The sequence below is a fragment of the Paroedura picta genome, chromosome 2, assembly GCF_049243985.1.
Source record: "Paroedura picta isolate Pp20150507F chromosome 2, Ppicta_v3.0, whole genome shotgun sequence".
Lineage (NCBI taxonomy): Eukaryota > Metazoa > Chordata > Lepidosauria > Squamata > Gekkonidae > Paroedura > Paroedura picta.
The window spans coordinates 86,159,234-86,184,940 of record NC_135370.1 but is presented as its reverse complement, the minus strand read 5'-3'; the positions used below and the strand labels follow the sequence as shown (position 1 = coordinate 86,184,940).

The window sequence follows — 25,707 nt, the reverse complement described above, 5'->3', positions numbered from 1 at the left end:
GCAGGCTCTGAGGCGTAAGCGTGGTCAGGCTGATGTTAGGCGGCGTTAAAGTGCCATAGGCCACACGAACCTTGCACCATGCGTTCAAAACCGGCAGAGAAACATGCGGATTTCTATGGAGAGTGGTCCCAACCTTGTCCCAGGGCCCTATTTCCCGTGTGCCGTCTTCGGGAAACCAAGGACAATACGTGGCTATTGCCAAAATAAGGGACGTCAAATCTTCCTCAGGGACCTCCAGCCTGTTCTGTTTAAGAATATACTGAAGGTCTTTCAAAAAGTGCTTCTGCGGACTGGAAAGGGAGCTGCCCATAGTGGAGAGAAAAAAGCACTAAGCAGCGGAAGGCAAACACCGGGGAACGTCTCACCGGGATCCGAAGATGAATGGCGCCTGAAACCCTTGCCGGGCGAGGTGAGCGTTGAAATATCCGACGACGTGTCGCGACGAGACTCACACGGGGCACCACTTGTCGGAGCCAGCCGACAGCTGATAGCCCCAAAAAGAAGATTCAAAGTCGGTGTGCCTTTTCATCTGGGTAGGAGCTGAGGGGAGTCCGAGCAGAGTTTCCCCGTCTGGGAATTGAGCGCGCGCTCTCTCTCTCTCTCTCTCTCTCTCACTCCCCCCTCCTTTATTGTTACAGTCTTAATCCCCCTGTACTCTGTGAGTATGCTTATCTCTACTACAAGGTTAATATATACCATACATTAAGTCTAATACATACATTCATTACCGGCCTTTTTCCTTCCTGTATGGAGTTATTTTCCAGTCTTCTGGACTTTAGGACACATAGCTCTGTTCCTGTCAACGTGGCAGTGTCAGTATTTTTCCATACTCTGCACATCCTCCTTTGGTCACTCAGCTCTCAAAAATGGCTCCACTTTGGTTCAGTACGCTGAGTGATTCCCACAGAAGATCTGATAGATCTGGTGTAGCATGGTATGTATTGTAGCATAAGAATTGGTTGATTAGCGCCTACTTGATCAGACACATGAAATGTTCTGTATGCCTTTGTTGGAGAAAAGAAATGTGATCGATGGAACTAAAAGCCATGAAATACAAAAGGTACACTCTGTGACAGTTCAAGTGTAAAGTCCAATATATTAAATATAAATACAGTGACTATAGGCAATGGAACATTTCAGTCTCCAAGCACATTCTGTTGCTGAACAGAAAGTACCATTCATCAATTAAAAAAAAACTTTGAAGAAAGACTTCAACATGAGAGCAGTGAACTAGAATTGATCAGCAAGTTGGACTCTGCTTCTGGCTTAATTAGACCTCACCTACGATAGGGTTTAAATTTATACAGCAAAGCCAAGATGATAGTTTTATTGCTGATTACTTATGCTGAGTATGGTCACTATATTTGTCTTCATATATCTGAGAAGCATGCTCTGGCCACATCTTTAAGGTATCATGAGACTCTCTTATTTTGGATTACTCCATACACCTGGAATTTGTACTCGTCTTGTATACATTTGACTTTTCATAGAAATACCACCGGGTACATCTTGCATTTCAAGGCATTTGGCTACACTATTTGCCACTTTGGTTTTGTGTACCATACAGACACATGAAAGATAATATATCCTACATCTGATGGTGAACGGCTCTAGTCTATGAAAACTGATGCAATAATAAATTTGCTAAGCTTGCTATTAAGACCTGACCCTTTGCTCATCACCTGACCCTTTGCTAGTACTGTATGTTAATTTATTGTATATATACAAAAGTACCATCAAATTCCAGTCAAATTATGGAGATCTAGCAAAGGACTTTCAAGCAAGTGAGAAGCAGAGGTCGTTTGCCATTGCTTTCCTCTGCATACCTTCCTTGATGATCTCCCTTTCCAGGTACTGGCCCTGCTTAGGCTCCAAGATCTGATGAGATCTTGCCACCTTCCCAAAATTTACAGTGCTTACAATTCAACAAATAAGTCATCACTCTGGGAGATCTATGAATGAATCTTCTTGGCATTTTTGTAAAAAAAGGAAATACTTCCAAATTAGGACTTAAACGCAGAAGGAAAGGAGATTTAACACCAAGCAGTCTTGCCAGTTGAGCATGCTTCCCCATACTACTACTGGCTTTGGAGAAGAAAAAAAGACAGGCAAAGAGAAGGTGCTTGTTTTTTCCCCATTTGTATGGTCATCACATTTAGTAGTAAACTTGCTAGCATCAGGAGTGGTTTAAGGATTTATGGGGCCCATAGCACCCGAGTCAGTTTAAGGATTGATGGAGCCCTAGCAGAGAACAATTGTGGTAGGAGCAGCCAGACTGGGGAGCAGAGGGGCCTCCCACAATGGAAAGGGGTGTCACTCTGAGTGTCCTAAAGAGGGAAAGGGGGGGAGGTGACAGGCCCTGATTCATGGAGGAGAAGGCACTGTGCGGGACCCCTGCAAGTGCAGGGCCTGTAGCACATGGGTAAATCAGCCCTGTCTACCACCTGTGCAAATAACAGAAGCAGTAAAATCAGATCACACAAACCTACTCAGAAGAAACCTTCAGAAAAATATGACTTTAAAAATTAATCAAAGGAAAAAGAGAGGAGTGGGATATCAAATTTGCTAAGAAGGGCTAAATACACTCTGGAAAGCATAGAATGGTAACAGCAGTTGAAGTACTTAAAGGAAAAATACAAGAGGAGTGAAAGGTTAGATAATACGAGAGGATGAGATTTTGAGGAGTGGATTTGATTTCCCAACTGTGCCTACCCCTGCTGGTATTTCCTATAGGCCCTAGCTTTTATGTAGTTATTTTAAATTACAGTGCGGGGCCATTGCATCGGGTCAACCGGCATGTGCCGGGGGAGCCCCTCCCCTGTGCATACATGGAGAACAGCTTTTTTGCCCCGCCACACCAGAGCAGTGGCAGCACAGTATAGCTGCCGCCATGCATAATAGGTCCATATGCGGTAAATTCCTGCCATCAAGCTTAGACATGAGTCCTTTTCACAGTTATAGTAAACATACACACAGTCCTTATACTGTGTATACCTGATGGGCTGAGTAATTGAGTAACATGTGGCACAGACCCCACATTTATCCAAGTACTGGTGCCCAGTTTTATTTGTAAACTGTATGCACATTGGTTCTTTATTACAAGCAGATGCATGCATGTACAGGCAGGAAGAAAATGCAATCATTGTAACATGTGAACAGGGCTAATCTATAAACATTTTGGTTTCTGAAATCATGCTAGCCAAAGAGTCCATTACTTAATGTCATGTCATGATACTGTCTAGTTTCATATGAATGTTGACATGATTTACTGCAAAATGGGAACAGGAGGGAACATCTGAAATCAACTACAGTAGCGATTCCCAACCTGTGGGCCACGGACCACATGTGGTCCTTCGACTAATTGGAGGTGGGCCCCGAAGGACGCCTTCTCCCCCCCGGCCCTTTACTTCATCCCCCCCAGCCCTTTACAACACACTTCATTGTTGTGGCATGTCTGTATCTTATTTTGAAGGGATGTTTAAACATTACCATAGCGATCAGAGAGCGTTAGGGCAGTGGTTGAGAGTAGAGGAGTAAACTACCCCCCCCCCACCAGGCCTCAGTAAAAGGCGTTGAGTGGTCCCCGGTGAGTGGTCCCTGGTGATAAAAAGGTTGGGGACCACTGAACTACAGCATCTACACCAGGCAGTTTTTATGAGTGAAGATTACAGGAATCAAAGTAAAATGCACTTTATTTACTTTCAGAAGAAAGCTAAAACAATAGACATATTGTAACTGGTGAAGTTTTTAACAATACATTATTGTTACAATCATCTGACTTAGCTACCAGGAAGTATTTTCTGGTTGAAATATTGACTTGTTGGGTGCAGTTTTCATAACCTTCTTATAAGAATACTGTGTATTATACTGACCCTGGATAAAAATATCTTACCAGTACTAATATGTGATTGGTTGATGGATTATATTTGAATCATAAAAAGCAATATTATAGGTAATGAGGAAATGAGCACACAATGACTCAGCATGAGACTTGCCTTTCTTAAATTCAGGATAGTCAGATTTAAAACAGAATGGCCGTGAAATGGCTGGATCCAGCCTTGTTTGCACCTTTGTTCAATTTGTATAAAAATAAAGCTGTGGCCAATTTCTTGCCAAACCACAAGCGTGCTGAGTCTTCATTCCACCCCGCAATCTGCCTCCCTGCTATGCAATTCCATTTCTGAATTATTTTTATTGTAGTTACATTTTTAGATTATTTTTATTGTATTTATTGGCAACAAAACTTAGGGTAGATTAAGAACAATCTTTATATTTAATTAATATTATTTTGGTGCACTATTTTTAAAAAAAACACTAAGTAATTATTTCACTTCTAAAAATCATAATTATTCCTAATACATTTGGCAATTAATAACCATTTACAGTTATTTGAATATTGTTTTCTTTCATTATTTTCATTGTTTCTTTTGCAGACTTTCAAGGAGAGGCGTCATTAGCAAAACAGATTAGTCAAACACAAATGGTGCTACAGAGAGGTAACCTAGTCATATTTACTATCATTAATAAAAATTGGTTCTTAGAGGACAGGAATAATGCAATTGCCTTTACCTTGACTCCATTACATGTGACTGTGATAAGAGTTGCCAGGTCCCTCCTGGCAATCAGCAGACGATGGGGGAGGTCTTACCACGACACTCAGGAAAGGTGTCACCTCAGACATCACTATCATGATGATGTCACTTCTGTGTATGCTGGAAGTGGAGAAATCATGCAGAAGTGTATGGACATGAGTGTGGCAGGGACAGAATTAGCATAAATTGGTTCTAAAACTGAGCTACAAAAAGACATGCAGAGGATGAAGAGGTAAAACTATATATGTTGCATTTGAAAATGTAACATCCACAAGTATTTCACCCCTTTCACCTAATTTTTTAGAAAATGTTGCTACTTTCTAGATGCATTCTAATGATGTAGTTCACAATTCATGATCAGTTTTTTAAAAAGTGTTTTGATATACCAAGTATTATTACAAAAATTCCTAAAATATATTTTTTCCTTCAGGCGGAAGGAGTCACGAATGGCCTGATTTAGGTGAGTGTTTCTTCTCCTATCATTAAACAGCATTAGTGAATAGAAAAAAAAAAAACATTATCTTTGCTATTCCAAAATAGACTGGCTCTGTTTTGTAATCACATAACCTGAGAAGAAATGCTGTAAGGATTGGTTAGCATCCTGCCTATTTCAGATCTCTGAATTTGAAACTTTAGTCATTTGGAAAACTGGATTAACAAATTTAAGGCTTTAAAAATGCCTGAAATATGGCCCCAACTCACCAGGAAATGCTCATTGCAGTCTGGGATCTGTATGACAATCTATGCTTAAGGAATTAATATGAAGTAAGTAGTGAATTCCATGAGAGAGCCAGTGTGGTGTAGTGGTTAAGAGAAGCAGCTTCTAATCTGGGTTTGATTCCCCACTCCTCCACATGCAGCCAGCTGGGTGACCTTGGCCTTGCCACAGCACTGATAACGTTCTGACTGAGTTGCCTATTGTGGAGAGAGGAGGGGAAGAAGATTGTAAGCCACTTTGAGACTCCTTTGGGTAGAGAAAAGTGGGGTATAAAAACCAACTCTTTTTCATGGAACTTGTATCAAAATAATTGTGAAACAAAACACTCTACAGCTTTTTGAGACAATAAGAGTGCCCTGATGTTAACTGAAAGCATGGATGAATGGTGAGCATAGGTTGTCATAGAGACCAATGTCATTTAATGGTTTGTTTTAAATATTTACACTTTCCATCATTTCATTGCCATAGTGGCTTCAAGAGAATATAAACATTTCTTACCCTTCGTGTCTATATCAGTTTCTTGCATAACACTTATCTTCTGCTCACCAATCACTGTAGAAGATCTTGTACATGTTCACATTTGTTATTTCTGGAAACACATTATGGAAAATTATTATGGAAAGATATTAACATCATATTCAGACACATCTGAAATGTAAATGTTTGGCTGTTTTCTAGATTTCTATTCAGAAGGGCAAAGAAGTTTGGAGAATGTCAATCATCAATCAGGTATTTCAGGCCTAGTTTTAGCAAAAACAAACACATTTGAGAACTGCTTCCTAAGACTTCTGAACAGAGCTATATGGAGGACTGTGGGTTCTTTCTGATTAAAAGAAACAAATGAAAATGAAATTTGCAATTTCCAAATTCTTCACCAAGAAAAACCGGATCCTGTAGCCTTTATAATTGTGTATGCTGAGAATATTATACAGTTTCTCTTCTTTTAAATAATTTATTCTGACTTTAGAAGTCATGAGGTTTAACTAAGCAATACGGAAGACCTCATTTATGATAAGCACTAGAAATCTCATCCAGCCACTGTGCTGGTTCTGTGATTTCAGCAAACATTTTTCACATGCTTTTGGGCTGATATTCACACAACCATGATAGCTGGGGAAAAAAAGAAGTAAACTAGGGGGCAAGCCCATTGCATTCAGGAATACAAAGGGTACTAGATTGGGGGGGGGGTGGAAGAACTCGGTGGATGGCCTCTCCCTCCCCCCAGGACCTGGAAAGGCTGCAGGCTCCTGTTAGGGAACTCACCAGCAAGGGCAGTTCTCACACTGCAGGGATATGCAGAATCCAAGCCTCAGAGGGAAGTTGAAGGAGGAGTGGGTAATCAGGAGTGGGGGACAGAAGGTGATTGGCTGGCCGCTGGACAGACAGGCAAGCTGGTTGGAGGAGGAGGAGGCACTCAGGGGCAGCCGCCCTGAGTGGGTGTTAAGTGCTGACTGGCACTTAAGACATGAGATATGCTCCTCCTCCAAGCCCTTACCAGAAATATATTATGTGGAACAGATAGTATTGGGGAGTTGAATTTTATACCCAGTGCCATGTGCTGTGATTTTTCTGCATTCCCACATATGCCCATGGAATGTGACACTGGGCTCCTCCATCTTTATTGCAGCTACTAGAAGTTGTTAATTCAAGACAGGCCTCTGTGTTGATCTATAGAAACAAAATAAAACATGAGTTTGGTGAACAGCCAGATTCAAATCCAGTAGCATATTAGAGACCAAAAAGAGTGGTGGGGGGGGGGGTATAAGCTTCAGGGCAACTAGGTGAAGCAAGATGCTAGATGGACCACCAATATGATCCAGAAAGGGCTCTTTTTACTCTCTTATTTATTCACATTCATCTCTTGTGATCTATGGCTTTTTCTCTTCTCTCTTTTCTTCTGAAAATTTACACAGCTTCCCTTATGGAAATCATTTAAATTGCACAGCAAACTTAAAAGAATCTAAAAAGATGTTTGGATGGTTGCTGTAAATGGAAAGTCCTAAGAATTCCAGTAGGCACACAGAAATTATTTATAAAACAAAGTTTGAGTCCAGTGGCACCTTTAAGATGAACCAAATTTTGTCTTAAAGTGTCTCTGGACTCAAACTATGCTCTGCTGCTTCAGACCAACATGGCTACCCACCAGAAATTATTTATGTTTGCCTCTTGCTTGGAGTACAGTCTGATCCACAGAGAAACAAATTAAGAAGAGTAAACTGTCTTTTGATGTAAACAGCAGTTGTGAACTGAAATATCTATAAGATAACATTTAAAGTGGTTGATACAATCATAAAAGCTGAACAGGCTCTTAGTATGTTGATTTGCTTCCATTCTCTCTAAGGAACAGAAAAAGGATTTTGTTCTACCTGGGGCAAAGGGCATATCTCAACTTTTGACAAACACCTTTATGAGTTCTCTGGAACTTGCAATTACATATTTGCCAGTGAATGCGACACCATCTCCCCAGACTTCAACATTCAGTTCCGGCGTAGTCAGAAGAACAAAATCACAAGAATCATCATTGAGATGGGATCCACTGTTGTTATGGTTGAAAAGGGTAGTATATCAATGAAAGATGTTGGGTAAGTGTCCAAGGGAAAAGCGATATGCACTAATTACAGCTCATCTGCAAAGCAATTTTGTTTGTGTGTGAAGGAGGGCATCCCACAATAATTTATTTAATTATTTATTTTAATTTATATTTATTAACCACCACCCCTGGACCCTGTCGGCTTGTTTACAGTAAAAATGTACAGTAACATTTAAAACCCGCATAAAATACATAACAATACCATAAAACCATACTGATGGCAAAAAAACCAATCTGTGGACTTCCCCCCTCCCACTCATCCACATCCTATAGTAACAGCCACCACCACACCCACACCTGAAGGGCATCTTTTGGTGGTGTCTGGCCTATGGGGACCAGTACCGGGAGGGACCTATCTTCCTAGCCTGGTCTCAACCAAATGCCTGGTGGAAGAGCTTTGTCTTACAGGCCATGTGAAACTGTGAAACCCCTGTCAGGGCCCTCAGCTCTTCCAGGAGCTCATTCCACCAGGTCAGGGCCAGGATCGAGAAGGCCTTGGTTGAGAGTAGGCATGCCTCCCAGGATGAGGGACAATCAACTGATTCAATCATTACTTTGCAATCTCAACATAGGCAGTCCTAGTTTAGAAAGTATGTAGTAGCAGCAACAGCTGGTGGTGAATTCAGTAGGCTATCCATTTTTTTATTTGCTTTTTAGATTTTTGAAAAAAATTGTTTTAGTCTTTTTGTTGGTATTTAATATTGTTGTGTTGTTTTTTATGTTTTTATATTGTAACCCATTTTGAGTTGACTACTGGTGGACCTGGTCTCTCTCAAAGGTTAAAGTATCTCTGGAAAGTGCCCTTCCCCTTCACCCTGCTTTGACTAGAACCATATCTTGAAGGCTATCTACACTGTTGCAATTGCAACAGTCACTGAGGAATCAGGCACTCCATTTTGTCCCCAATGTTTGTTTTTTAAATTTGAGATTTTTCTTTAAACCAGAGTCATTTTTCAGATTTGTAGACAGACCTGTCTCCTATGATGGTAGCTTCAGTTTTTGAATTTATGTATTCACAGATCTGGCCAAACTGAGAATTAGATACGTTGATATATTTTTATAACCTCTTTTATTTATTTTACTCTTTCTTTTTATCTCATGGAGGTTTGGATGGGGAAAGTGGATTATGTGGGTTTTCTCTGATAATATTTATTTGTATTTAGATAATCTAAACTTTATCTACAAAATAGATACCATAAATTCCTACTATTAGTTCCATTCATTGCATACAGTCTCCAACTGATCAGTCAGTTCCCATTCAGTGAAAGTACTGGGTATGTCCCCCAAAAATGCACTTGTGAAAGTCCTTGGTATATCTAACACTATGTTTTTCTCCTCTTCACTACTACAATAGTATAATCAGGCTGCCATTTACCAGAAATGGAGTTCAGATTGCGTCTTTTGGCTACAATATCCGTTTGTCAGCCAAGCTCCAAGAGATGGAACTAGAGGTGTTTTGGAACAATGATGACTATCTCATGGCAAGTGAAATTCCAGTCCTACCTAGTGATCATGTTTTTTTAACTCTAAAATTCCACATCCATTCTATAAGAACTTATCTTGTGTGTGTTCTCTGTTTTGACTGAATGATGATATCATGGAAGGATAGCAAATTGATTTCCTGATCAACTTGTGACGGGATGAGTTTGCATATACAAACTGGTCAAATACTGTCATAGGATGCAACTCAACACGAGAAGCCCTATGGTTCCTGAATTCAAAAACAGTTTGCAACATGGCATATTCAAAGGAAAATTAATTATATTTTTGATGATCCAGGTTCCTTCCTGGATGCTTAAATATGGACATAGAACAACTGTAGAAACTGCACTAAAATTTGCACCCCAAAATTCATAATAGTGTCCTTGAGCAAATGTTGTTTTGTCTAAGGAAAAACATCTTCTTGAGAGGAGTGCTTTATCTGCCACTTTTCCTGTGCAAGACACCTCTCTTGAACTGGTTCCCTCCCATAGACACCAAAGTTCCCAAATGAGTGCATATGTAAGTGAGAGTGGGGGGGGGGGAATAGCAGGGGAACAGTCATAGATGGGGGAATAATTTACTACCTGCCTCTCCTTTTCTCCATTCTGTATCACTCTTTCCTAAAGCTGCTTTTAACCACTGGCATTCACATGTATTACATAATTCCCCCATGGTCTTCCACTGAATTGAAAGCTCCTTAAAAGAAAGATGTAAACTGTAACATTAAATTCACATATATTGCAACAAAAGGAATAGGGATGCAGTACTAAAATTAATTCTAGGCAGTTAATTGCATTCTTCATTGTATATTTAAAATGTTAAAAATGTTCAGAGTGAAATGTTCTTAACCCTGCAGTCTGGTTACCATTTGTATTATGTCGTCCTTTTTGCATTGTTTTAATTGTATTATAACTGCCCCCCATTCCACTGTTTTTCTGTGTTGTCTCAGTGAGAAAGACAGACATAAATGAAATCAATAATTTAATATTATGACCAGTGTGCTATGGTATTTAACATTTGATAATATTTAATAAAGAGCCTCTTGTGGCACAGAGTGGTAAGGCAGCCGTCTGAAAGTTCTGCACATGAGGCTGGGAGTTCGATCCCAGCAGCCGGCTCAAGGTTGACTCAGCCTTCCATCCTTCCGAGGTCGGTAAAATGAGTACCCAGCTTGTGTGCTGGGGGGTAAGCGGTAATGACTGGGGAAGGCACTGGCAAACCACCCCGTATTGAGTCTGCCATGAAAACGCTAGAGGGCGTCACCCCAAGGGTCAGACATGACTCGGTGTCTGCACAGGGGATACCTTTACCTTTACCTTTTAATCCTTAATACGCCCGTGGCGCCATGGGCGCCGCGGACTAAATAATTTGTTAAGCCCTTGGGGGGAGGGCTTTGTCCGTGATGAGGAAGGGGCTTGATTGGCCCCTTCGCGCCTGCCGATTGGCCCGGCCGATTCCCAGCCTGCTGAAGGAAGCAACTGCGAGCCGCGCTCTGCACGGCTCGCAGTTGCTTCCTTGAGGGCGGCCTGACACGCTGCTTCAGGCCGCCCACAAAGGGAACCCCCGGCAGCCGCGCTCCGCGCAACTGCCAGGGGCTCCCTGATCTAGCGCCCGCTGTATTTAGATACAGCGGGCTTGATTACTAGTATTTAATAATATTGGAATTTTTATATACATATTTTGTATGATATCATTTACTGAAAAACATGGAATTGTAATTAGTGTTTGACAGTGTGTTTATTTAATTTAGTTGTTTAAAGCATTGCTAAGTCATCTTTCTTCCTTACAGAAGAAAGCTCACGGTGGCTTACAATATAAGCTAACAGCCTATTAGAATGTATCTAGTTGACTGCTTTTTAGATTTTATATCAGAATAATTAAAATAAGAGCTCTAGACCATTATTGTTACTTTGTGGCTTTTGTTAGTTGTTGAGCCTCTTTGGGGGAACAACAAGCTAGAAATCAAGTAAATACCCAAGCATGAGGGAAAAAATTATTGTTCCTTGATATTGCAATTTGAAGACAATATGTAGTAGAAACTGGTTGAAGTAAGGGTAGTGGTTGATGACCGTCCCTTGGGGTGGCAATCATACCTGTATTCTCTCAGCTGCACTTGCACTTTTCCAGACTTCCTCACTAACCCAGGGTTGGCTCAGGTATTGTTAGTAATCACAGCCATCACTTCATTTATTAGCCTGGAAGATCCTGGATCCCCCTTCCATCCCTGAGCAATGTTCCCTTCATTGCAAGGACAGTGAGCTGATTAGGGGAGAGCATTTAAGCTCTTTGCCTGACAATTGTGCAAATCGTAATATGCAGAGGTCAGTCAGATCAGAAATACAGTCTGTGGCAATCACGGACATTTAGCTCAGTATATTGTTGTGACAGGAGCACTGACTCTTGACCCAAGTGAACATTTCCCATGACAAAAATAACAGTGTTATCCCATGATGTGACCAAAAGACATGAATGAACAAATGACAACGGAACATTAAACTAATGTCATTTTCTAATTCATTTGATTTTGTTTTTCTAGGTTGCAGTTGAGGAAAAATACATGGGTAAAACATGTGGACTTTGTGGGAACTATGATGGACAAGAACTAAATGAGTTTCTGAGTGAAGGTAAGTTCATGTGTCCCAAATATGAATGTCATGATGTTTATTTATATTTATATTTATATTTATATTTATATTTATATTTATATTTATATTTATATTTATATTTATATTTATATTTATATTTATATTTATATTTATATTTATATACCGCCCTCCCCGAAGGCTCAGGGGGGTTTACATAGGAACAAAGAACAATACATAAAACAGTCTATAAACAAGTGAATACCTTACAATAATAATGCTAATAGTTGTAATCATATAACAATATAAACAATACAACAATACAACAGTGCAACAATACAAACAGGTCCAGAGCATTGGTGGAATTCTGAGAGGGGGCAGGGGGGAGCAGGGCCCCTTCAATCACTGTTGATTACGTCTGGTCTTAACCAGATGTCTGGCGGAAGAGCTCCTTTTTGCAGGCCTTGTACAATCCATACACAGACACAGCAGTAAAATTACATGTCCTTATTTCCAATCAGCAGGGCTGCCTTAGCAATTACCAAGAGGTGACTGTCCCTGGGAGAGGGCATGGTAGGCCAGTTGCCCTTGGAGGGCTCATCACTGGCACCAGACAAGCCACCTATACTGCTGTTTGGGCCAGGGAATTGGTCTTGGGTCCTTCCATCCCCATCCATCACCAATGGGAAGAGGAGAAGGCAAAAAGATTTTTGCTTGTCCACTGGGTCTTGACTTTGTCCTCCTGAGTGGTACTGCAGCAACACTCCTTCTCTTGTCTGTCATACAGTGCAACTGGTTGGGATCAGCAACGCCTTCCTACAGCAAGAATGTGGTTGTTGGTGATAGCAGCTGCCAGCATTGTAACAGTACTTAGACTGAGCCACCCTGTTTGTATTAATCTGTACTTTGGTAACCTAGTAGTTGGTCTCCTGTAACATTCTGCACTGTGGGTACCCCTTGAAGACAGTTTCCTAATTGTATGAAATTGACAGTTGTATGAAAAATGAGTCTGTCACATGACTGGATCCTTGGTCAACCCTGTGACCCAACAGTCAGATTGTAAAGGCTTGCAATTTAGTAGTGTTCTTTATTAACAAGCTCAATTTAATTTATACCTCAATTAATAGGAAAACTACTGGATCCATACAAATATGCTGCCTTGCAAAAAATGGATGATCCTACTGAGATCTGCCCATTTGAGCAGATGACAGTTTCTAATGTTCCTCACAAGAAATATGTATGTACTATTTTTTAAATTGTATATAGAATTTATCTGTTTATTTCAGTTACATTATACTTTATCCCACAAGCTGACTGCAGCTTACAGTAGGTTCACAATCTAATAACTCTGTAATATTTTTAAAAGTCTACAGTAATATAAATCTGGATAATAAAAAAAATAATATTTTTTGTTGTGCATGCCCCCTATTCCCAACCATCCTAGTTTCCACTGTTTCCCATGGAGGGAATCTGGACTCTTTCCAGGGATTGGAACAGCTGAATAAAAATTGTAGCATACCTCCCCCCGCCCCCTAAACACCCTCCAAGTTTTATGAGAAGGGGTCTGATTTTATGGACACCTGAACAAGGAATCCCCAGAAACCCTGGTCTCCATTTTTTTGAGAGGAGTGAGGGAGAGGATGGCAAAAACATAACTTCCCTGTGGGGTGTTTATGGAATTTTGTGGTAACTCTGGTTTATTTTAAAAGTTCAACTTCCATTTCCAGTTTTTCCACATTTACGACAAAACTGACGTCATCCTCTTTCCTTCATCAATGAAAGAAAATCCTATAGAAATACAGCAATTATGGCAGTTAAAACTGTTGACCACATGTATGTTGGCACGCAACACAAAATGGTATAAAACTGTAGTATAACATAAAATGGCAAAAATTCTGTAAACCAACAAACAGCAAACCAACAAACAGAAACAGGAAAATGCCAAAGATAATAGGTGAAACAAAAATGGTCTTCCTGATTGCAGATGAAAATAAAAAGAAATGAAAATATTTGTATGTTTATACACTCCTGCTTTCCAGCTGTTTTCATGCCAACTTGGCTGAAGGACAGTAAATTTAAGATGGGAGGGATAGGATTGCTAGATTGAATTCAAGATTGACCCTGCCCTGTCAGTGTGAAATTAGTTAGAGAGTAATACCACTACTTCCATAGATGTCATCCTGACACCCAGACATAAAGAGGCATTGGTAAGGGAAAAACATTGCTTGGCAGCCTACTTGGGATTTTATTTGTATTCCATAGGGGGAGCTAAGGAGATCACTGTGCTAGTGAGAAGTTATCAGTGTAGTTTAGTGTGGCATAAACACAAACTATTCCAAACTGTACCAGGTGAACTTAAACAGCCTTCCTTTATTTTCTAGGCCAGAATCTGCGCCCACCTTCTAAACAATGTATCTTCATCATGCAATATCTCAAGGAAAGGGTTTGTCATCCGTTGCCAACTTGATATGCAACACTGCAGAAATCCAGGGCAAAGAAATTGTACTTGTGCTACCCTTTCGGAATACTCCAGACAGTGTTCCATGTCCCATCAGAGAGTATTTGACTGGAGAAGCAGTGACTTCTGCTGTAAGTTGCAATGTTCTAATCTAGACTATATATTGTTGAGCTTCAATTACTACACAGTGAACAAAATAAAAGCATACATTTAATATTGCAAAGTTGCAACAGATTGTTTGTATTATGTATAGCAATCTATTGTCATATAGTGTATTAAAATATGGGAAATGTAATCAATCATAGAAACTAATGAGGGGGTGAGGAAAGTATGTTCCCTATTAAGAAGAAGAGTTGGTTGTTATATGTCACTTTTCTCTACCCGAAGGAGGCTCAAAGCGGCTTACAGTCGCCTTCCCATTCCTCTCCCCACAACAGACACCCTGTGAGGTAGGTGGGACTGAGAGAGCCCTGATATTACTGCTTGGTCAGAACAGCTTTATCAGTGCTGTGGTGAGCCCAAGGTCACCCAGCTGGCTGCATGTGGAGGAGGAGTACGGAATTAAACCCAGCTTGCCAGATTAGAAGTCCGCACTCCTAACCGCTACACCAAACTGGCTCTCTCTTCAACTCATGAAGCTGCCTTATACTGAGCCAAACCACTGGTCTGTTAGGGCAGGTATTGCCTATCATCTGCCTGGCAGCTCCAGAGGTCTTTCAGTTCACCTGCTGTTAACTGGAGATTCTGAGGACTGACTGCAATCAAAGCAGGTATTCTACATTAAACCATACAATGAAGGGAAGAAGTGTAGTGCAATCAAAATGGAGAGCAATGAGAAGAATGTGGGTCTAGGATAGAGATGACCAAACTATGACTCCCCAGATGGCCATGAACTACTATCACCATGAACAAATTTAGAGTCCAGTGTAACCTGTAAGACCAACAAAGTTTTATTCAAAGTTTTATTCAAGATATGGGCACACTTCCTCAGATATACATTGGTAGTTCTGAGCTTGCCATAGACCCATTATGCACAGGGGGAATAACGCATATTCGGGGTGGAATGGCGGCGACTAAAATCACCGATAATGCACGGTGCCAGCTGCAACCAGCCGCAGCTTCGGTGCATGCCGCCAAAAAAGCCGCATCAGTGAAACGCGAAACAAAGCGCAGCTTCCGGTTGACCGGGGCGCAACCAGAAGCACCGCCCGGATCGCCGCGTGCATAATCGGTTACTCTGAGTTTTGCCGCTGTTGCGCCCCGCCCCGTGCATAACCGGTGTGCGTCGCGTTTTCCCCCTCCGCGTTTTCCATGTGACCCGAAATCGCCGTTTCGGCGGCCGTGCATAATGGGCCATAGTGTCCCACAGTTCTTCTGGGATTCTCTGGTTTGACATTGGTTCTGTGTGCATTTGGGAAGCTTTTTGTCAGTGTTTTTTGTTGTGGTGTATTGAGTTCTTTGCCCTCTAGAAAGCATGGGATTTTTCCATAGGAAAGATTGGAGGTCCTTGATCCAATTTACTTGGAATATGATGTACAGGCAAATTTAGGCTCTTTACAATTTTGTTGTCATTTGTTGGGGAGTGGTCTCTTGACAAAGCTTTCCTATACCTGTGAACTGAAGGCCAATGTTATATCAGTAGAGTTTATACTACAACTTTGAGTTGGATGAATATTGAAATATTGGAAACTTGTTTGGGATAAGTTACCCCCTTCATGAAATATTCTCCTTAGGGAGTAATTTTTAACTTGCCATAAATTTATAAGTGATATTTAATTGTGAAGGTATCTATAGCCATATTTAACTGGATATAGGGAACACAAGTTCTTAAATGACTAGAAAACTAATATGGAAAACATGTGTAATGTTATATCATTGATACAATTAATATTTAAAATGTGATATAGACTCATCTCAAAGTTAGTGTCCATTTTTTACAAATAACATTCAACAAGCTCTCCAACCCAATGTCTATTGCAGCTCTAAAAAGATGTCCAGCTAACCAAATCTACAGAGAGTGTGGTTCTCCCTGTCTTAAAACATGTTCCAACCCAGAACACAGTTGTGCCAGCTACTGTACATATGGCTGTTTCTGTCCAGAAGGTAAGGGAACATAACAAAAACATGATCAGTTTGCTATACTCTGTGCATTCAGGAGCAATTTAAATACTGGCCTTTGCTTTGCTTTTTTTCTGTTTTCCTCATGTGACAGGCACTGTTCTAGATGACATTTCAAGAAACCGAACATGCGTTCCTATCAAGCAGTGCCCATGCACATTGAATGGTGAAAAATATGATCCTGGTGATGTCATGACAGCACCATGTAGAACCTGGTGAGCACTGAGAGATAAAGATTAAAGGAGGATTAGAAGGAACTGGTCATCAAAACAGTTGGCAAACCTAGCAGCAATATCCCTTAACCTGCAAAGTCATCATTAAAATCCTTGTAATTTTTCTTAGCGCCTTATTTTCTACAGGGTGAGATTAACATTCTGTTACAAGGAGGTAGTATACTCCAGGTGAAGTGGGCCACTGTATGATAAGCTACTGCCAGTCAACATGAAAACTCTTCCATTGGCACTTTATGTTTCTTTGCTAGAATGAGCTGGAAAATTGAAAATGCTACTAAACCATCATGGGCCTATTTATCATATAGCCACATTGTGTATCTGCATTTTCAAACTGCACATCAGAAGACTTTTGGACTGAAACGTTCAGAATATAGGAGTTTTCTTTCCAGTTGGGGCAATGATATTCCAGCGGGTGCTGACAGGCCATCCAAAATGCTAGAGAATAGAGGGTGGCTGTGAGACTTCTGAAGAAGATCCAGCAGTAAAAGAAATGGGCTCCTATACGTGAATCTGACAGGACTGGCATAAACTTACAATCAGTATTTCCGACTGATTTTTTAAATTATCTTAGTCAGCATTGAAATAGGACACAATGGTGCTAGAGATCTCTTAGATCTGTCGGCTGCTTTTATGTGGTCAACCATGAACTGCTGGCCCACCACCTCGCCAGGACAGGGAAACGGGGCACAGGTTTTAGCTGGATGTGCTCCTTTCTCCATAACCAGACCCAGAGGGTTGCTGTGGGGGAGGAGTTGTTGCACACCTACCAACTCCCATGTGGGGTCCCCCAGGGCATGGTTCTTTCCTCCATATTATTCAACAAATTTATGCACCCTCTGGCTCAGCTGATGCACAGTTTTGGGCTGAGCTGTCATCCATATGCAGATGACAGCTCTTACTCCTCATGGACAGCCGCCCAGACTCCCCCCACAGAACCATTTGCCAGATGTTTGGAAGGAGTGACTGAATGGCTTGAGCAAAGTCATCTGAAACTCAACCCCTCCAAGACGGAGGTCCTGTGGCTGGGAGGCAGGGGGATGGGCCAGGAAGTACCCTGGTGGGGATGCAACTTATGACTGCAACTCATGCCAGGAATTTGGGTGTGACCATTAATGCCTCATTAACCATGGAGGCACAGGTCAAGAAGGTAGCCAGCCATTGCTAAAAGTAGGAGATAGAAGTATATTGCCCTCATGCACTTGAATGCAAAGTTATGAGCTTTAAAATATATTCAGATTAACAGCTGATATAAACTGATACTTATTTTCCCCTAGTAAATGTGAGATGGGCCAGTGGAACTGCAGAGAACTACCGTGCCCAGGCACATGTTCCTTGGAAGGAGGTTCATTTGTCACCACTTTTGACTCTAGGCCGTACCGTTTTCATGGAGTTTGCACCTACATTCTTATGAAGGTAATCTACTTGACAAAAGAATAGTTTCCACGGGTTTATAAAAGGGACTTTCTGAACGCCAACAATGGTCAATATTTATACTTTATATCTATATCCAAATAGTGGAATCACAAAATCATAACTTCTAGCACTATATTCTTCATATAGCATATGCAGATGACTAGAAATTAAAAGGATTGTTGGGGAGCTGGGAGATAGATAATTTACATTCTGAATTTCTTTCTCTCTTAGATGTTGTTATGTTTTCCTCTTCCTATATGTACTGTTCCCTAAAGATCCATGAATGTTTTACCTTTCTGAATTAGTTTATACAAATGGACATCAATTGGGTTTCTGGCTTTTAGAATTTGGAGTATTGGATCAAAAATGCACATACCTGTTCATTGAGAGCTAGTGTGGAGTAGTGATTAGAGTACCCAGCTAGAATATGGGAATTGTTGTTGTTGTCAGCCATTCAGTTGGCAATCCCATGGCTCAGCTGTTGCCACAATCCCTGATCCTGCACCACCTCCCTCAGCCATTCAGTGTTCTGGCCAGTGTCTACTCTGTTCGCATCCAACCACCATAGATGTAGATGACGTCCAATCACCATGCTCTTTGCTGACCTGGCTTCCTTTTTCCACTGACCAATCCTAGCATAATTGCTTTCTCCATTTAGTTGGATTGCATGATAAAACCGAAGGAAGTGAGCTGGAGTTTCATGATTTTGCCTACGAATAATATATCGGACCTTATGCACTGTAGTATTTCCTTGTTTGTGATTTTTGCTGTCTATGGAACCTGCAGAAGCCTACTTCAACACCAATGTTCAAATGAATAAATTCTTCTCTTGTCCAATTTTTTCATCATCCAACACTGACAGGCATAACTGGCTATTGGAAATGTGATAGATCTAACTAATCTACATTTGGTAATCAGGCTGAGTGACCCAGAGCAATTCAACATTTTATTTCCATATTGCAATCGCTACTCACTTCAATTTGTGATTTTAAAAAATGAATTCTTGAACGCATTTGATCTCTTAGAATCATAGAATCATAGAATAATAGAGTTGGAAGGAACTTCATGTGTCATTTAGTCCAACCCCCTGCACTATGCAGGACACTCAAATCCCTATCGCTCATCCACTGTAACCTGCCACCCCCTTAAGCCTCCATAGAATCAGCCTCTCCATCAGATGGCTATCCAGCCTCTGTTTAAAAATGTCTAAAGATGGAGAACCCACCACCTCCCAAGGAAGACTGTTCCACTGAGAAACTGCTCTAACTGTCAGGAACTTCTTCTGGATGTTTAGATAGAATTTCACCATCAATTGTTATTGTGACATATCTGTTTTTGCAGTGGTTAGTAGTCAATAAAGCAGATGTAGATGTCCTTTTGATATTCCTGTGACTTTTCCAAAATCCAGTGGTTTGCTATGTGATCACAAGAGTGACACCTCCATCAAAAGCCAGCTTGAACATCTGGTAATTCTCTTTCAATGGTTGTTGCTATGCGTTGTTGTATGATTTTAAGCAGGATTTTACTAGCATGAGAAATGAGGCCTGTTATATGGTAATGGGAACAATTTTTTGAGTCACTCTTTTTTTGGTAGTGGGATGATTCCATGTGTTTTATCTTCCAATCTTGATTGTGTGCATTTTACATTTGATTGAAATGGCCTATGGCCAATCAATAAACTGAATACTGAAAGTACTGGTAGTGGGATGAACACAGATCATTTCTATTCCCCTGGCCAGTTATTAGTTTCCCAGATTTTCTGGCACAAAGCTTTAACAGTTTGGATTGGTACACATCTCAGCAGTTCCACAGTCAATGCCTGGGAACTTGTTATTTGGCAATTGATTCAAGGCTCATTCAACCTCCTCAAGAATGGCTGGTTCAAGTTCTATTTCTATTTCTTTTTCATTTTGAGCGTATGTCTGTTCTCCATGTGTACAGTTCTTCTGTGTATTCCTGCCACCTGATGCTCCGTTGGTCAGTTCCTTCCCATGTTTATCTTTGATAATGCTTTTGCAAGCAGCCAATGGCATTTGAAATCAACTTGTGAGAAAGCATTTCTCGTGTGTCCCTTTTTGTAAACTTCTTCTAACTGCTTGCATTTCTGATTCTAGTAAGCTTCACTGTCTATTCTTGCTGCTTTGAAAATCCATATTTAATATTCTTGCTTCCTTCCATTTGTCTGCAGCTTTTGCTGCTTTTCTACATTCAGCTATTCTTATAGTTTCATCTGAGAGCCATTTTGATCTTTTTTTCTGGCTTCTTGTGTGGTATGTGTTTAACTGCTGTTTCAACAACAGTTGATTGAACTTCCTGCCCCAGTTCATCAGGCATTTTCTCTGTTGCTTCCAATAGTTGAAATTTATTTTTCACCTCCACTGCATATATGAGTAGAATTTTATTTACATCAAACTTCCTTAACCCTGTTAAAGAAGTCTTCAGTTTTCACCTCTGTTATATCAGTTGTCGGAGTGTATACCTGGACAGATGTGATATTTATTGGCTTGGCATAAATTAAAATTGTCATGATTCAATCATTGATCATTGAAAAAATTTCCACTGCTTGAGAAAAAAAATGCCCTTGCAATGAAAGCCATGCTGTTCCTTCTTATGGAGTTGTGTCCTGAATAGTAAATGGTAAAATCCCCTGACTGAATGAAACCATCATAATTCACTGATGCCAAGGAGGTCAATGTTCAGTCTGACCATTTCTCTTTTAACAGTTTCCCATTTTCCCTGAGTCAATCCTCTAACATTCCAAGTTGCTATTTGGTGTATCGTTGTAAAGTGCAGACCTTTGTAAAGTGCAGACCTTATTTATTTATTTATTACATTTATATATCGCCCTCCCCGAAGGCTCAGGGCGCTTTGCAGAAAATGTTTAAACAATACATGAAACAATCCATAGCATATAAATAACTGTAGCAATAGTATTAATAACTGACAATTATAACAGTGCAATGGTGCAAACAGGTCCAGAGAGCGTTGATACTTTCACCATTGGCAGCATCAGCACATGAGGTTCCTGCTAGATTTGCCCCAGGCACCTCATAAAATCCAGGGCTACTTGATGTAGATCCTTGCTCCTATTCAGTCACTTGATGGGTACATTCTAGCCTGAGGGGCTTACCATTGGGCACCATATCAAAATTGTTTGAGAGCTGTACCATAGGATTTTCTTGACAATTTCTTTTTACAAGGTAGCTTTCCAGGTCTTTCCTTAACTCTCCTCATTTACCTGGGCTTGGGACCGACATGCTCAGGTGTGCATGGCTGGATTAGAATATGGGAAACCTGGGTTCAAATTCCCATCCTGGAATCTTACTGGGTGACTTTGATGGAATCACTCTCTCTTAGCCTAATCTATTTCAGAGTTACTGGGAAGTTAAAATGGAATGAAGGTGGGATCAAAAATTTGCATCTATATTGTACAACAACAGTATAATTAGCTCACAAATCAGCAGCAGTAAACATTGTCAAGAATTTTTCACAGGCAAAAATATAATATTATGGACCACTTCACACATTACATTTTCAACTGAACACAAGTGACATGCATCACAGAGATATACTTGTCTGACACCTCGGTGAAAAGTCTTAATGAAACCCAAACATTTGATACACAGTGATGAAAAAGGGATGTAAAAGACGTTTCTTTTCCTTCCCATAAGATTTGTTTTGCTTTCCCCCCCACTTCCAGAGCCCAATGTTGCCACACAATGGAACCTTGATGGCTATATATAAAAAATCTGGATATTCCAGTTCTGAGACATCGCTGAGTGCTATTGTTTACATCTCTTCACAAGTAAGTGCTCATTCCATTAAATATTGGTAGGAAAATAACAGAAGAGAACAGACACAGTCCAGCAGTTAGTTACATTTACTCTCAACTTTCACCTGTACAAGGGATTATGAGCATGGAAGAAGAATCATAGAATAATAGAGTTGGAAGGCATCTCATGGGTTGTCTAGTCTAGCGATCCCCAACCTGTGGGCCGCAGACCACATGTGGTCCATCGACTAATTGGAGGTGGGCCGCGAAGGATGCCTTCTCTCCCCCCCCCCCGGCCCTTTACAACACACTTTGGGTGTCTTTGTCTCCCATCACTCCCAGATGGGACTATCTTGTTGCAGAGAAACAAGCTCAGGGTTCCCGTTGATTTGTCATTGTCATGAGTTAAAATTTCCAAGAAAATGAAATGTTCCTTATGTTCATTGTTTTGGCATGTCTGTATCTTATTTTGAAGGGATGTTTAAATATTACCATAGCGATAAGAGAGCATTAGGGCAGTGGTGGAGAGCAGAGGAGTAAACTACCCCCCCCACCGGGCCTCAGTAAAATTGTCAAGCGTTGAGTGGTCCCCGGTGATAAAAAGGTTGGGGACCACTGATCTAGTCCAACCCCCTGCACTATTCAGGACACTCACAACCCTATCGTTCATCCAGTGTAACCTGCCACCCCTTAAAGCCTTCACAGAATCAGCCTTTCCGTCAGATGGCTATCTAGCCTCTGTTTAAAAATTTCCAAAGATGGAGAACCCACCACATACCAGGAGGAGTCTCAAAGCGACTTACAATCCCCTTCCCTTTCCTCTCCCCACAACAGACACCCTTTGAGGTGGGTGAGTCTGAGAGAACCCTGATATCACTGCTCGGTCAGAACAGTGCTGTGGCAAGCCCGAGGTCACCCAGCTGGCTGCATATGGGGGAGCAGGGAATCAAACCCGGCTTGCCAGTTTAGAAGTTGGCTCTCCTAACCACTACACCAATCTGGCTCTCCTGGTGCCATGTTGCCTGTCTCCTGATGAGGTGGGGCATCCCTAACTCCCAGCTCCCATTTCCCACCACTGATCTAAGTAGAGGCAGGATAAAAAATGTAGATCTATAGTGTGACGTTTCTTCTGGTGGATACCTAGAAAGGATGTCATAACTCTTTAAGAAATTCTTGAAATTCTTATGGTAAAATCATAGATTTTCTAGCAATGCCTAGGGAGAACTAAAGTCACTTTTGGGATTTTTCTGGAAGTGACATCACACCATACCCAACAGCTGCCCCACATGTCCCAGCCCCCATGTTGGTTTCCAGTCTTAACATGTCAACTCTATATCCAGCACAAACAAAGAGGAATAATTGGATATATTAGCTACTTCCATATCATGGAAATGACTCCTGGAATCTGTTGCCATCACTTTCCTAGGCAATGGCATCAATGAAATGCATGCTCTTGCACAATATCATTAAATGTAGAATAATCTCATTTTCTGGGCAACAGGACACCAAAGGAGTGTGTTAGTTTTTTAACTACAAAAATTGTGATAGCATACATTTTAATGTCTTACATCAGAGACAGGACCTGCTCACTTCTTCTCTTACATTTCTACAATACCCAAAATGCCATATCTTTTTGCATGCTTACATTACATGTTTTTAATGTGAATTTTGTATTCATCTTAGTTTAAAAGTTAGTATTTAGCTTAGCTTTGCCATTTATCCATTAACCAGACTTGCCCACCGGAATTCTGTGTTTTCTTTTTGATAGGACAAAATTGTGATTTCCCCAAATCTGATCTTAGCTAATGAGGATGAACTAAAATGGCTGCCTTATCAGTCAGGTAAAATAAGAATAGAGAATATAGAATATGCATTTATTAAATAGACAAGTCAGTCAATGTTATTTAAGTTACTCTGTTTTAAAAGATGTTATGTTACCTACCCCATACAGCTGGATTTATATTCAAATATACATAAATAATCAACCAACTCTCTTGTCATAATAGCAAAAACCTGATCATATATAAGGAATTAGTTGAATCTATTCAGAGCAAACATTCAAGATTGCTTGGGACTTGGAGCCAGGATACCTGAAAGGCAGTCCCCTGTGGTACTATGCAACCCAATAGTTAAGATGTACTTCTGAAGTACACTGCTCTTTATGCCCTCATTTTCAGAGATGAGGTGGGTTACATCTAGAAGACAGGGCATTTTCTATGATGGCATCTCATCTTTGGAAAGCCCTCCCCCTTAAAGATCCCTGATATTTATTTTACTTTCTTTTAGGTACCTAGCCAAAGCACATTTTCTTAGCCCGGATCTGAATTAGGGAGTATAGTGGGGGGGGGGGGTATGGTTGGCTTCTGGTTTATGCATAATTTTGTAGCTGCTTATGACTAACAGCTGTTTTTAGTGGCTTGTTTTTTATACTGTGGTGATTTTAATTATAAACCACTTTGAATAAGATTCTGATGTGCCATAGAGTTTCTATCCTAAATAAATAAACAATTCAAGTTTCTTGCATGCCTCCCCTGCCTTGATGGAGTGCAAGTAACAACTTCATGCTCTGTCAGGAACCTGGGGGTGATCTTTGATGCCTCCCTTTCTATGAAGGCTCAAGTCATGAATGTAGCATATCAGGCATTTTACCATCTTCATTAGACAAAGATACTGGTACCCTATCTGGCCCAGAAGACCTAGCCACAGTGATCCATGCGATGGTCACCTCCAGTTTGGATTACTGTACCCTTAGTTTTGATCCAGAAGTTACTACTGGTACAAAATGTGGCTTCGCAAATTCTTACAAGGCCCCCCTGGAGGGCTCATATTCAACCCACCCTCCACCAGCTACCAGTAGAATTCTGGATCAATTTCAAGGTATTGGTGCTAACTTTTAATGCCCCCAACAATCTGGGTACTGTATATCTGCCAGACTGCCACTCCCAGTATGTCCCCTGAAGAGCTTTGTGCACTACACTCTGTTAATGAACCCTGGCCCCAGGAAAGTGTGACTAGCCTTGATCAGAGCCACGGCCTCTTTAGCTTGCCTCCTGCCTGGTGGAATGAGTTGCCAATACAGATATGAGCTCTGACAGAGCTAAAAAAACAGCACTCTTCCACCAAGCCTATGATTGAGGGCAGGAGAGCTGAGATACAACTATTGGCCTCCCCCTGCCTTATCCATTTTATATGCTGTCTCTCTGATTAATTCCACACAAAGAATTCAGCCCGGACTGGCACTCTTCCAGTTGCAGGGCTAATGTCCACATTCAGCCCAGCCCAGGCCCAAGCCTGACCTGATTCAGGCCCTCCATTGCCCTACGTTCTCTTTTTTGTCCTGGGTGCCAATGAGGCCTATATCAGGGAAGGCCCGTGTGGAAGGGGAAGAGTCAGGCCTTCCAGGCCCAGCTCCTACCCTGCTTATGGCATCCAGGGACAAAAAATGCCCTAGTTGGCTTCGTAGCACTGCACAGCACTGTGGAGCCACTTGGGGCATTTGTTTCATTTTAAAGAAAGTAGGATTGCATTGTAGTACAATCCTACCTTCTTAAAAATGAAACAAAACACCCCACATCCCCACAGAGCACGGTGGAATCTCTCTGCCCCAGCTGCCTCATCTGGAGGCACAAATCCAGGAAAGTCTGAATCCAGGAGGGAAAATGCTCCCCCATCTGAACCCAGTAAGAGGTGGGGCCCCCCAGTCCCATTGCAAACACCCGGGTGTAGCCTGGTGCAGTAACACTGGGGTG

The 25,707-nt window shown here is 41.1% G+C and overlaps 1 protein-coding gene across 1 annotated transcript in view; it reads left to right on the top strand.

The window, feature by feature from the left end:
• Positions 1 to 25,707, top strand: part of MUC6 (mucin 6, oligomeric mucus/gel-forming) — a 42,748-nt gene that overhangs the window by 7,909 nt on the left and 9,132 nt on the right. The window contains exons 3-15 of the mRNA XM_077321446.1: positions 4,434 to 4,496; positions 5,023 to 5,052; positions 5,989 to 6,039; positions 7,652 to 7,892; positions 9,255 to 9,381; positions 11,919 to 12,006; positions 13,092 to 13,201; positions 14,346 to 14,553; positions 16,403 to 16,525; positions 16,635 to 16,755; positions 18,048 to 18,186; positions 21,887 to 21,991; positions 23,727 to 23,799. Coding sequence (XP_077177561.1) covers positions 4,434 to 4,496; positions 5,023 to 5,052; positions 5,989 to 6,039; positions 7,652 to 7,892; positions 9,255 to 9,381; positions 11,919 to 12,006; positions 13,092 to 13,201; positions 14,346 to 14,553; positions 16,403 to 16,525; positions 16,635 to 16,755; positions 18,048 to 18,186; positions 21,887 to 21,991; positions 23,727 to 23,799 — 1,479 coding nt within the window. The remainder of the gene's footprint in view (positions 1 to 4,433; positions 4,497 to 5,022; positions 5,053 to 5,988; positions 6,040 to 7,651; positions 7,893 to 9,254; positions 9,382 to 11,918; positions 12,007 to 13,091; positions 13,202 to 14,345; positions 14,554 to 16,402; positions 16,526 to 16,634; positions 16,756 to 18,047; positions 18,187 to 21,886; positions 21,992 to 23,726; positions 23,800 to 25,707) is intronic.